This window comes from Podarcis muralis, chromosome 2 (genome assembly GCF_964188315.1).
Source record: "Podarcis muralis chromosome 2, rPodMur119.hap1.1, whole genome shotgun sequence".
Lineage (NCBI taxonomy): Eukaryota > Metazoa > Chordata > Lepidosauria > Squamata > Lacertidae > Podarcis > Podarcis muralis.
This window is the reverse complement of record NC_135656.1, coordinates 72,685,108-72,699,366: the sequence shown is the minus strand read 5'-3', so window position 1 is coordinate 72,699,366 and position 14,259 is coordinate 72,685,108. Positions and strand designations below refer to the sequence as shown.

Genomic DNA, 14,259 nt, shown 5'->3' with positions numbered 1-14,259 from the left:
AATAAAAGCACTCATGGGAGGTTTAGAGCAGGACCAGTGAGGGGCATGGCTTGGAGAGGGTGGGATAAGAGGATTGGAGAGCCGGATTTGGCCTCTGGGACTGAGGTTCCTAATCTAATTAGATTTTTCTAATAATTTGGCTTTTTAAAAATTAGAACTTTATTTAAAATTTTATTTTATCATTAACATTATTTATTACATTTATATACCACCTTTATTTTCCTAGAATCTCAAGGTGGTGTACATGGTTCTCCTCCTCTCCATTTGATCCTGAAGACAACCCTGTGAGATAGATTAGGCTGAGAGATGGTGACTGGCCAAGGTGAGCTTCATGGCTAAGTGAGGAGTCAAACCCTACTCTCCAAGGTCCAACACTCTAACCATTACACCATACCGCTGTGCCGCAACTGTGACTTAACTTGGAGAGGTTAACCACAGCAAAAGGGTGTTTTTTTTAAAAAAATTGAAATTACCTTTTACCTCGTATTTCATTACTACGTGCATAAGACACACACCTCACCCCGAAAAGCAGCATTTCCAAATCAGATACATACTGTTGGCAGCTACAGCCACTCAGCAGAGAAGGACTTTGGCAATATGAGCGAGGACTAAAATACCTCCCTCCGATTTCTTATTTTCACAATGATTGCTTTTGGAACAGAGATTGATAGAGCATCCTCCCTCCTTTCACCTTCTGTTCTGCACATGCTCTGAAGTGCACTATTTTGCGTCCCCTCAGCTCTGCGCCATGTGCAAGAGAACCACCCACGCCACCCCTAAATCTGGCACTGTACTCAAAGACCCCTTTCTATGTGAATATATAGCAAATATTGCAATTATTTATTTATTAAAGTTGCATATCGCCCTTCATCCGTAGATCTCGGGGTGACTCGCAACATAAAAAGTACAAGACTAAAAACAGAAAATATGTAATAGAAACAAAAGCAAGCCAACAGCCCCCCCCAAAGGACCATGCATTGCATTATTTCAATGCAATATACAAAGCACCCCCCTCTATCTTTTTTGCATCCTATGATTTCTTGAAATGAAAACTGCTGTACCATTCTGGGTGAGTTTGGTAGAAGAGAGCTGAGTAGAGATTGCAAATGACTCTTTGGTGCTGCGCTGGAAAATCAGGCTTGAAGGAATGTTGGGACATCCATTATAGTCCTCTTTGCAGCATGGAAGACCCAGGTAGAGGGCATGGTTATTGAATGTGCTGTTTTCATCACACTGTAGACATAAAAAAAGGACATCTGCTTTAGCTGGAAAATTATATATGCTTTACTCCATGTATTGCTGTACCACTAAACAGAATATGTAGGACTTTATATGGATTCTAGGCATGCAAACATTCTGCATTTGGAATATGTATGCTACTCATTCAAACAGCACACACTTTGGGAAACAGCTTTCTATCAGTTCAGATAGATCAAACTTCCTCAGTTTAGTGTCCTCTAGATATTTTTAACAACTCCTATGATCTCTGATCATTTGGCATGCAGGCTGGGATTGATGGGAGTTGGAGACTACTACAAAAGTTTTGTAATAATTAAAAAGCTACATGCACCTTCCATTTCAATTAAATAGCTAGGTTATACCTGGTAAAAATAAAACACCTCTGTTAGGAGTGTATATATAAAGTATAAAATAATACATCCCTGTGCTAAACATGATTACTACAGCAGAATAGATTTTATTAGCAGCTTGCTTCTCAAGGCTTATAAACATAACCTCTATTTATATCCAGATATTAATTTTCAGTCGAGCTGATGGGTTGTACTGTTTATAAGCCTCTGTAGAACACCTTATTCCAGTGGTTTACAATCTGTGGGCTGCAGACCCCTGAGGGGGTCCTGAGTTATCCCAAGGGGTCTGCTAAGCATGACTGGCGGCAGCAGTAAGGGCCCTGATGGCGGACTCAGGAGCTCAGAAGGACCCATTCCTGTTGCACCCGGTGTCTCCACTCATTAGCCACTCTCCTCAAGGACTAGATATGGGCACAGGAAGGCATGCAGTCTTTAGAGGGGAGGGGGGACTCATTTTTACACCCTGTTACAGTGGTACCTCGGGTTAAGTACTTAATTCATTCCGGAGGTCCGTACTTAACCTGAAACTGTTCTTAACCTGAAGCACCACTTTAGCTAATGGAGCCTCTTGCTGCTGCCGCGCCGCCGGAGCACAATTTCTGTTCTCATCCTGAAGCAAAGTTCTTAACCTGAAGCACTATTTCCGGGTTAGCGGAGTCTGTAACCTGAAGCGTATGTAACCTGAAGTGTATGTAACCCGAGGTACCACTGTACAATGTTGTCCCAGGATGGTCTTAGTGTTGTGCAAGAGAGGGAACATTTTCTATGATAATTTTACATAATTAGTAAGTTTAACTTTTTATTTAAAAAACTATACCCACACGAAATTAAATAAAATTAATTAAAACTGTGGACCTTTCAGGAACTGGGGTGTCCCGGCCCCCCCAGCAAAATTCAAGATTGTAATCATGCATGACATCTATCCTGACCCCAAATATAAAGCAGGATACAAATATAAAAAGAAGAGAAGAGGAAGAGGAAGAAGGAGGAGGAAGAGGAGGAGGAGGAGGAAGAGAGGCGGGGAGGGTATTCTAAAGAAAGAGTGAGAAAGTTAAGATGCTTGTGAAGGTCTATCTGCTCGCAGTATCTCCCAATTTGTAATGTACCGTAACAGACGAATCAAGATCCGTACAAACACTTATTTTAGCAGATCTGGACCATTATCAATTTACTCTACAACAGTGAACAGTGAAATGACTTGATGGTAGACCTATAATATATGAAGAGTGAGGAACTATCGTACCTTATAAACATAAAGCTCATGAATGTCATCAGAAAGGGTGGTGCCATCATCTCTCATTAGTGGTGTAAATGCAAAGCCAAAAAGCTTCTTTTCACCTTTATCTTTTGCTGCAACAAGAAACAAAATGTTTACATGAATTCCAGTATCTACCAAATTAGCATTTTAGCCTGTCCCTGTAACTTATAATAGATAGAGAAAAGATTTTCCATGATGCCTATTTTGCATTTTAATAAATCTGATTGTGCTTTCTACAGTCATAAAATATTCTATATCTTGAATCAGACATAACAGCTACAGACCTATGTCTTCAAATGCAAGTTGGGGGAAGAGCAAGTTTAATAGAGATATGGAGAAGGGGTGCTGCACCCTTTCCTGCATTCTTTTCCCTTCTTGCCAGGCCATTTTTTCCTAGTCAGGCTTATGGCAACCCCTTCCCACTGTTGCAACACTGCACCTCTATATATATCTACTCAGAAGTAAGTCCCCTTAGGGAAGAAACAAAACACAACCCTTGGCTTAACGTTATGCCTTAACCAGGAAATGCAGCTTCTTTAGCTCAAACAAATCACAACAAGGAAGCCAAAAGCAGATCATGGTTTCCTCGGAGCAAAACAAAGCACAACCCCAGCTTTTGACATGGGAACTAGGCTAGTGACTACTACACTGATTTTTTGTGACTATGCCTTTCAGCATTAGGAGAAGATGTAAAAATCAATATCCCTATCACAAAGGAAGAGTGTAAGCCATGTATTTTGCTAAAAGAAACAAAGCTCCAAGTACCGCACAAACAAAGAAAGACCATTTACTTTGGAATGGACCTCAAAAAAAATGCTCCTAGACAAACTCAGAAAGGGAACTAAAACAGAATATATATGTTTCTCCAGAGCCCAAATTCCATTTTTTGCTTAATCTGTAATAACTAATTTGCTAACACATCTTCCAGCCCTCAACACTTGATGAGGGGTTTATCTATTAGCCAGTTCAGGATCTGACATTGCTACAAATTATCCCAGATAACTGCCTTGTTAGAGGTTGTTGCAGTTGTTTTTACTGCAGCTATCAATGACTGAAATGGTAATGAGAACATGCCCTAACCACCGTATGTTTTCAAGCTATTACATTCTCCTAATCCTTTGCAAAATCAGCACAGAAATAATCTACAGAAGAAAATCAGCCTATGAAAATTAGGTATCTTCCAGACAGAGAACCATGTTGCACTCACTGGAACAGTGTCTGAACTCAAAACGGAGGTGAGAACCACGGAACCTGTCTATGGGAATGGGAAGTTTGATGACTTCTCCCCAACGAGGGCTGTTGCTGTGATAGAGGACAAAGGAATGATATAGACTCCTACTTGGCTCTCCCGAGCCTAAACTGATGCAGTCCTGGGGGGGAAATGTAAAAGAATACAGAATAAGAATAAAAGAATATCACATTATAAAAGATACACAATAACACAAAGGAAGCATACAGCATACTGTAATTAGTCCAATTCATATCCAGCTGCTAAACAATGTGACGGACAGATGCAAAACTTTGAAATACAGAACTCGAGAAACTCAAGAAGGGAGGAGTCTAGATTTTTAAGGAGGAGGAGGAGAAAATCTGAGGAGCAACTAGGGAGAGAGTGCGAATGATGTTTCTCATATAATAAGTGCTTTTTCTTATTAAATAAGTCATTTCTTATTTTGAGAGATACAGAGTTCAGGTATGATTCTGAACTCCTAGGAATTTTCTGCCTCTTTAATCACTAGCCATTCAAGCTTCTGTAAGTGAAAAGAGGGAATCCTTAGAATAGTCTGTCTTATTTTTTTCTAATTAGCAGAAAGAAGAAAGTTTCAGGTGAATAATTATCACCTAAAAAAACAACCAGCAACTAACTCCCTACTCTGAATTACTACAAAGCACCAGGACTTTGTCAATGATGTTTTAACTTAATAGCAAACAAAACAAAACAAAAAACCCACTCAATTTAAAAGGCCATTGATTTTTTTACTTAGTCAAAGACCTGGGAGAAGAGGAATGTTTTTGCCTGGTGCCTGGTGCCTAAAGATACATAACGAAGGTGCTAAGCGAGCATCTCTGGGGAGCGTGTTCCACAGGTGGGCAGCCACTAGCATGAGGAGAGGCGGTCCTTGAGGTATAAGCCGTTTAAGGCTTTATAGGTCAAAAACAGCACTTTGAACTGGGTCTGGAAACTAATCAGCAGCCAGTGCAGTCGGGCCAGGACTGAAGTTCTATGCTCCAATGAGCAGCCTGGCTACTGAATTCTGCACCAAATGAAGTTTCCGCACTGTCTTCAGAGGCAGCCCCACATATAAGGTGTTGCAGTAATCTAACTAAGAGGTTGTCAGAGCATAAATGACAGAAATTGGGCTGTCCCTGTCCAAATAGTGGTGCAGCTGGGCCACCAGTTGAAGTTGATGGAACTCACTCTGCCCCACTGAGGCCAACTGAGCCTCAAGCGACAGCAATAGGTCCAGAAGGACCCCCAAGCCACATATCTACTGCTTCAGAGTCAGTGTAACTCCATCAAGGGCAAGCAACTTCCCATCTTTCCAACCCACTAACAGTGCCTTGGTCTTATCTGGACTGAGCTCCAGTATATTGGCTCTCATCCATGACTAAGGCAAGACAATGTTCCAGCACATTCACTGCCACATCTGCAGAGGAAAAGGAGAAGCAGAGCTGTGTGTCATCAGCATATTGCTGAGAGTGTACTCAAAAACTCCAGATGACCCCACTCAGTGGTTTCATGTAGATGTTGAACAGCATGAGGGATAAAATCGAATGCTGAGGAACCCCACACTGAAGGCTCCATGGGGCTGAAGAACATCCCCCCCAAACATCACCCTCTAGAAACGACCATCCATGTAAGAGCAGAACCACCGCAAAGTGGTGCCACCCACCCCAGCTCGGACAGACACTCCAGAAGTATATGATGTTTGATGGTATCTAAAGCTGCTGAGAAGTCGATGAGAATTAACAGGGACACGTTTCTCCTGTCTCTCTCCCAACAGAGGTCATCATACAGGGTAACCCAAGCAGTTTCTGTTCCAAATCTGGGCCTAAAACCCAACTGAAATGGATGTAGAAAGATTAGTTTCCTGCATGAGCGCCTGGATCTGGCCCACAACCACCCATTCATGAACCCTGCCCAAGAAGGGGAGATTGGCAACTGGCCAGTAATTACTTAGAAGTTCCAAATCCAGGGTAAATTAAAATTGTTGTTTATTTCTAATACGCCTACATAAATCAAGCACTGTGCATAAAACAACATAAGGAGCACAGGCCAGGCCTTCAGGCTTACAATTTAATTAGGCTTACAGACAAAGGAAGGGGAGAGGTTAGGAGATGATAAAGGAGTAAATGTGATATCTTCATTAGGCATTCCACTACACCAGAGGAAGGAGTCCAATGGATGCTGGGGTGTAAAGTGTTCCAGGGATGCGAAGTAGCAAAGAAGAGAGAGTTCACATCTAAGTAACAAAGGATATAATATTGTCCTTGCTTAAAACATTTATAGGTAACCTTTCTATACAATTAAAGCAGTTTACAATATATCACATCTACCATAAAACTAAATGAAATAAGAAGAGTAAAACCAACTCATTAATCAAACTAACACAGTGGATGATCTTGGATGAGTTACCATTCCTCAGCTATGTGAAAATAAAATGGCAGCAAATTATGTATTCTGCTCTGAGATCCTTGAGGAAGGAAGGAAGGGGGGAAGGTAAAAATAAAATAAATAGGTCCTCTCAGTGTTAGTGCAGGAATGAAAACAAATGGGATTGACTGAGCAGCAATGAAAGGCCCTTTCATCATAACCCATCTGTAGACAGATATTTTTCCTGATTGAGATTTTATTTGCTTTCATTGCTGCACAGTTCCATGCAAGTAACCACTGTAATAATTAAGTTCAAATAAGTGAACAGAAGAAATTCAGTTTTTCCAAATTTTAAAAATCTGAAAGTAAATGACAGAACTAAAGTGATGCTACATTTAATAGAAATTATATCTATTTACCTTTAGAATCTCTCCATCTGCATAAAGAACATACATAGTCACTTCAATGTTCTTCTGAACACTTTTCCCACCTCTTTCAAAGTCTCCTTTCTCTAAAGTCAGGTACAAGTCATTGCGTATATCACCTACACAAGAAGAAATAAATATTTTTTAGAAAACGTGACAGTTCTGTGAAAGCCAGTGATGTTTTATTCACAATTCTGATGGGAATCCAACTCATTCCAAGTATAAAATAAATAGTTAATAAAAAATGAACATTTTAACACCAGTGCATTAAAGTAGATGGCTGTTAGTAATGCTTTATGAAGTCTGAGAATTCGGTAAATCATTTAGGAGACAAAGGTGAGGGAGAGGAAGTAATTTTTTTCGTATTGCTTTGCTAAATTCTCTGGTTAACAAATAAATTATCAAAAACACTCCTGAGCATGAGCAACAATGGCTGAACCTATAGGAAACATCCAGCCCCTGCTATGATTTCTCTTGCCTGTGGGCTGCAAGCAGCTGGGCTGCTCAGCAATATTCATCAAACAATTCTACTGCAAAAGCAATGCCAAATTTCTGATATGATTGGCGTTTCTCCTAACACAAGATGCCTCACAAGGCCTTTGCATCATTGCCAGGAGGGTCCTTCAGCCAGGAGGGCTGGATTTCCCCTGGAGCAGGCACATAGTAAATGGGGGCAGTAGTGACATCAAGAGATATCTAGCCCCTGAACAGTTTGGCAACAAATAACAAATAATATAGTTATCCATTTAGTTACCTCAAATGTCAGTATGTGAGTACTACTTTACCAAGAGGAAAACTTCTCGCATCATATACCTGTCTATAATATAAATTTCAACTCAAATGAAATGAATGAAAAATCTCACAAGTTTCCTGGATTCCTGCCCAGCTTGCAGACCTTGTATGGGCTGCAACAGTGGGAATGTTTACCCACTTTTCAAGCCGTTCAAAGAGATTCCTGTATCTAAGAAATGCAGTAGCTAAGTGCAGAATATAGCAGAATTTCAGCCCTTTGTTGATTTAAATATGACTGAAAAGTGTTTCAGCATGAAATAATAAGACTTTTTTCCCTGCCCTACATGGAAGACTCTTTCTACTACAATGCTAGGAATAATGCATGAATTTAAACATGAAACACTATTTGCTTTCAGACAGAGAAATGATCTCATTTCTAACACAACTGCAATTTCCTCACTTGTAGTATGCTTCTCCAGGCAACCTAGTAATGAAATCTATTCCTATTTTTCTTCCCCAAAAGTATATGTATTATTATTCCTGCATTGCAGGGGGTTGAACTAGATGATCCTACAATTCTATGATTCTATATGCATGAAGATTAGCTAAAATACTCTTCATTAGCAATAATTACAAAGAGTTATGTTTTATTCTTGCTCCATTACTCTGGCTCCCACTTTGTAGTCTTATAAGATCAATTCAACCGAGATCATAGGCAGCCTGTACATGGAATATGGAATAGCTTTGACTGCATTAGACCACAGCAGCAGATGTGTGGAACAGAAGGCTGCACATCCTTTCTCTTTCTCCTCTTCCTTCCCCTGCACCATTTTCTGTCATTTAAGGGGTATCTCCATCTACATTTCATCGAACTATGTATTCAGTATTGTGGGTCCAATTCTGTGGAAATCCCTTCCAGGTGAGTGGGGTGGGGGAGAACTTCCCTACTGAATTTCTGGCACTTGGAAAAAACCTCTTCATTTCAACAGGCATTTTAAATTACCAGTAGTTTTCCCCCCTGATTTCATGCTTAATTGTAACTGTTTGGGGTTTTTTTTTTGCTGAACCCCTTTTTATCCCTATTGTACACTTGCTTAGAAACTGCAGTATTAAGTATTCTATGCATTATTAAAATAAATAAATAAATAAATAAGGAACACCTACCAACCAATACAGTGGTACCTCGGGTTAAGTACTTAATTCGTTCCAGAGGTCTGTTCTTAACCTGAAACTGTTCTTAACCTGAAGCACCACTTTAGCTAATGGGGCCTCCTGCTGCCGCCGCGCCACAGGAGCACGATTTCTGTTCCCATCCTGAAGCAAAGTTCTCAACCTGAAGCACTATTTCTGGTTTAGCGGAGTCTGTAACCTGAAGCGTATGTAACCTGAAGCGTATGTAACCCGAGGTACCACTGTATTGTGGGATGCAAGTGGCTTTCAGTTTCAGTTCTGTTCCCCATTCAACCAGTAACACAGAGGCTGTTGACCCTATACCTAGATATTGTCACATGCTGCAATGCACACACAGCCCCCAAATGGTTTGAATCCATGCTTTTATCCACATTGCCATGTGAAGGAAAATCTATATTTTCTTCTATACCACGTACTGCAAAACAGGAGTGAAATTAATAACTGCAACATCTGAGTATTCTGAGTATCAGGGCCAGTCCGATACATTTTGCTTCCCGAAAAAGGACGATATTGCATTCCCACTCCCATTCAAGTACAGAAGCTGACTTAAATAAGCTGAATCTTATTTACATATTGGCAATGGGATAGTGTCCTCCTGAGAGCAGCAGGGGACCTATGAGTGTAGAACAGGCCAAGTGGCACACATAGCTCTGTCCACCAAGAAAAGGCTACAGGAGGAGCAGACTGGGGACTGTGAAATGACATGCATGTATTCTGTCTGCTCCTGTGTCTGCAGCAAAGAAGGACCAGAGTGCTGAAAAACGATTTATCACTCTCACACACCTGGCTATCTCTTTCCACCTGACTTTTCAGGCTTGGAAAGCAGAGAGCACAAGAAAGAGAGCCTCTTTGTCTCTTTCTATAGCATTTCAGACCTATTTCCATGCTTGTAAAAGCAAAGGGGAAAGAGGCAGATGAGCACAGGGGGAAAGCAAGTTCTTGGTTCAATTTCTCTTTCCAATGATTTTTTTTTCTGTTTTAGAAATCAAAAGAGAAGAAGTAGCAGAGAAGCTCAAAAAAAGACCACCTTTCATTTCAAACCTCCCTCTGTCTCTCCTCCCCCACCTCACCTTACTTTATTTTCCTGCTGTGGAAAGCAAAAATATGAGCAGCAGAGGTGGCAGCATGATGCATGAAGAAAATAATTGTGTTCCTGCACTTTCTTGTCTGTTTCATCCGCAACTAATGTCTTGGTAGTACAAAAATGCTTTCTTCGATTTTGTTAAGTTAGTGTGCACACTGACCCCCTCCCTCCCTTCCCCCTGCCCACAAAGTTGTAAAATTAGTTGCTGACTAGAGATATAAGGAGATTAATGCGTTCCCTTTTCAAATAAATACATTATAAAACTGATGGAATATATTGTTTCAACATCAACTCTCACATGATTAGGATTTTTTAACGCAATCCAATGTGAAGGAAGTTCGATATTTTCATTCTGCACTTAAAGAAGAATATTTTTTTATGATGGGAAAATACAACTAGTGGGGGAGGAAAAAAGGCTGTTGTAGTCAAGTCGTCCGTGTCTTTTTTGTCTCTGCCCCCCCCCCCCACATCTCATTTTTTAACATCCAGCTTGCTGAAGGGTTCTAGGGAACTTGAAAGTTTAAACATTATTTTATAACATTTTGGTTGACCTAACAAAGGCACTGCCCTAATACAGTGTTTGGAATTTTTCATGTGGGCCAACACATCTACCTTTACTCTGAATATACCGTAATTGTCTTGCTATGAGGTCGTGACTTCTGCAAGTATAGCTACAAAAAACACTCTTGCTTTGAACTTAATGCTCCTGTCTGAAAAGTTCTGTCTGAAAAACACGAGCATAAAGACTGAAAAGAACACACGCCTTTACATAAGCTACTGTGATGGAAAACTTGTGTTTGAACTAAACAGCATTGATTTTCTGTAACACTGCTTTGTACATGGATGGATCTTAGGGGACCGAGGATTTCCTGTTGCTACTAGCCTTTATTTTGTCTGGGATGGCAGTAGCTTGGGAACTTTGAGAGGTGCTTATCAAATGTAAATGGCAATCATCTAAGAAGTCTGATGGCTTATCTAGTTCTTTGTTGTGCTAGCGAGCTCCTCTAAATTTTGTGTAGGAAATTAAGTTGTAGAATCCTAGGTACCTTCTTTCCCCAATAACTCCTGAGTCACAGCCCACCTGGGCTTAGTTGGCTAGAAATTCCAAACTCTTCTAGCATCCATTTTGAAAAAGTTTTGATGGATGCCTATATCTCTCTACATTACCAGACTGGCTTTAATATGGTCCCACAAATGCTCAAAGATACTCCACATACCTAGGTAAGTTACTTATCTGTGAGGAGTGGGAGGTTGAAGAAGAACTCATAGCCTTGCCCTTGTAGTGTGACTTCTGAAGTAACCCTTCCAGAAGTGCACCTTGGGGCAGAAATGTCTATAGGGGTGGGAGCAGATACATGTGTCTGAATATGACTCAGGAACTTAGTTTTAGGTTTCACCCACACTACCACTTGTCCTGTGGCTAGAAAGCAAGGGTCTAAGCAATTTTCCATTTGTCCTGTGCTTTCCAGCACTAAATCGGAGCAAATGTCAATCCAGAGAAAACCCAATAGAGGTTTGCTGCAATTCATCTGTAAACTGTGGCTTTTCCGCAGGGAAAGCGGTGGGATGAGCGAAGTGTGGATGACCCCTTAGTCAGTATGAGCCAGACTCTGTATAAAAGGGGTTTGTGCAACCCCTCAAGTGAGAAATGCCGAGCATATAGTCTTCCTGCAAAGTTGTTGATTTGTTAATCTTTATCAGCCTCAAGCATTCCATGAAAAGTATGATGCAGGAATGGGAAAACAGCAAGCAATAAATGGACAGAACACAGTAAAGCAAAAACTTACACCCAACTATCTTCATCTCTGCGCCATTAAGAAAGGGGAGAGAATGAAGGGAAAGTAAACAAAGAGCCAGGAAACTTTAGACAAGAGAAAGAGAAATAAAACCCAACATCACTCACAGTTAAAAGATGATACATGCGCTTTTCATCAGACACTCAAAATAAGACTTCAAATGTGGTAAAGAGAAGAGATGCTATTTTGATAAGCAAACTTGCTTGTAGGGTAGATTGACCAGAAATTTGTGTTTATACATAGGACACAAGCAGGGATCAAAGAGGTACTTTGAACAAGACTAAGAATTTGCCATTATCTGGTGGGTTTCCCTTTTCTTTGAAGTAAATCTCCGATGCCCAGTCACAAACTGGATTTGAAATCACTCTTAGTTTTACAGTTGTTTGCTATGCAACATGGGGTGATGCTGTTCAAGGAACCAATGTCCAAAAGGACCCTTGCATGCATGGAACAAGTTGTAGAGCAATTTGAATCCTGAACACAGTTCAGAAGGCATATGCTTCTTTTGTTGTTGTTGTTGTTACCAACATACATGGATCCAAATCATATGTAATGCTAAACCATAGTTTAGTATTACAAAGACAAAGCACAGCAACTCTTGAGTGTGTACACTTCCCCATCCCTCCTCTGGTGAAGCCACAACAAGATTGAAAGCTTTTGTTTGAATTTTAGATTAATCACAGTTTAGCATTATGTTCAAATCCTAAACTGTGATTAATCTTGGCTATGGTTGGTGAAAACATGTCAGCTTCATAAACTAGGGTTTAAATTTAGTTTGTTCCCACTAACCATAATCAAGACTAAGCTTGTTTCTACTGTCCGAATTCCTCCTCACACTCATGCCAGAGGAGGTGGGGAACAGGGCCAGCTGTGGTTCAATTTCCTAACATTAAAACACGTTTTAAATTTATGTGTGAACACAGTAATACTCTAGTTTTTGTATTTGCATTGATCAGAGAATGAACCATTGTATTTCTTTATGTTTTTGTTTCCCAGGAGGCCTTGGTGCAACCTGATACTGGAATGGCAACTAATACAATTTCATCTGAATGTGTGCTACCTCCTCCTTCACACTATCTTAAATCTTTCACAAGATAAAGCATATGGCTTTGCTACCAGCCAAATATACATTTTCTCTTTCTCTGCCCTCACTCCTTTTTGCTTTGTTTACCATCTAGCATGATGGGAGAATTCTGGAGAACTTGAAAGGTTACACATGATTTTGTGAGATTTTAGTTGATCAAATGAAGATATTGTCCTCATGCAGATTTTTTTTGAACATACCTGACTTTCTCCTAAAGGGAAAAAATGCTAGGAAAAGATTGGGAGTTTTTTTATGATGAAGCAAAGTTGCTTGCACTAACTCATTGGAAATTTAACTTTTTCTTTGAACAGTTGACTCATGTGTCAACTCACTTACTTTCAAAAGTAATTTGCCATGAAGCATAGGGGAGCTGATGTTTAATAAAACAAGTATACAGCCGCCATGGGCTCAGAGAACTAATATAACCCTGGCTGATACACCGGTAAGCTCTCTCACAATGCTGCCTAACTTTGCCTTAAGGAAAAATGGTCTAAGAAGAGCTTTTCATTAGTCCAAATACAGTTGTTCCTCATTTTAAAGCATTCTAGTGCATGGTCATGGCAAATATAAGTAACAGCTAGAAGAAAAAAGTACTGCACTAGATTCAGAGTAGCAGCAGCCACACATCACTCCACACATTTTGCTTCAGGCACTATGCTATCCCTGTTACCCCTCTCTTCTTTCCGCATACTACTGGAAGAATGAAGTAGCAAGCATCATGAACTCCACACAAAAACTGTATAGAATAATTAGAGAGGGAGTTATTATATTTATGTTCAAAATTGTACTGCTATACAACTAAAACGAGCACTTTCATGCAATACACATTTGTCACTCAAATTTATTATTGGGGGGGGGAGGGGAGAGAATAAAAGAGCTCATTCTATTGCCCTACCTTCAGTGACAATTATCACAGTTAAAGTATTGCAAACTAATGAATAGAATTTTCATTCACTTACCAGGCATGATAACATCTGGAAAACCAATTTTTCTGGTAATAGCCACCCCTCTGTTAAATATCATAGGATACTCCCTCCGAATCTGCTCCATTTCTCCACGAAGAAGCTGAAGAGAAATGATAAGTCCTGCAAAAAAGTACAACTATTTTATTAAAACATTAAAGACCGTCAGCTATGTCCTCTTCCAGAATGCTCCTTTTGGTTCTTCCTCCCCTGTTTTTCTCCCCTCTTGCATGACCACTGAGCATTGTCAGCCCCTCACTGAGCTCTTGGGGACTGTCCCTTAGGTATTTTTTGTTGGTGGAAAAAATAGGTATATAAAAGTGAGAATTCCCTGGACACCAAGATCCAGGTTTAGGGCAAGTACCCATTGGAGAGAGAACTCCAGCAGAGATTTAGATTCGCAAAATATGAAGCAAAATAATATGTGGAAATATAGGCCGTTAGACCTTTAAAATATCCTCTTCTGAATTCCTTCTGAAGTTCCTCTCTTCCCCTAGCATAGGAAAAGACTACACATTTGGTAAGTTAAAATCTGGTTTACTT

The 14,259-nt window shown here is 40.2% G+C and overlaps 1 protein-coding gene across 7 annotated transcripts in view; it reads right to left on the bottom strand.

The window, feature by feature from the left end:
- DOCK3 (dedicator of cytokinesis 3) overlaps positions 1-14,259 on the bottom strand; it is a 142,008-nt gene that overhangs the window by 69,049 nt on the left and 58,700 nt on the right. For all 7 annotated transcript variants that reach the window (XM_028718699.2, XM_077924751.1, XM_077924748.1 and 4 more), the window contains 5 exons: positions 13,714-13,839; positions 6,862-6,986; positions 4,055-4,217; positions 2,833-2,939; positions 1,062-1,233 (listed from right to left, as the gene is read on the bottom strand). In XM_028718699.2, coding sequence (XP_028574532.2) covers positions 1,062-1,233; positions 2,833-2,939; positions 4,055-4,217; positions 6,862-6,986; positions 13,714-13,839 — 693 coding nt within the window. The remainder of the gene's footprint in view (positions 1-1,061; positions 1,234-2,832; positions 2,940-4,054; positions 4,218-6,861; positions 6,987-13,713; positions 13,840-14,259) is intronic.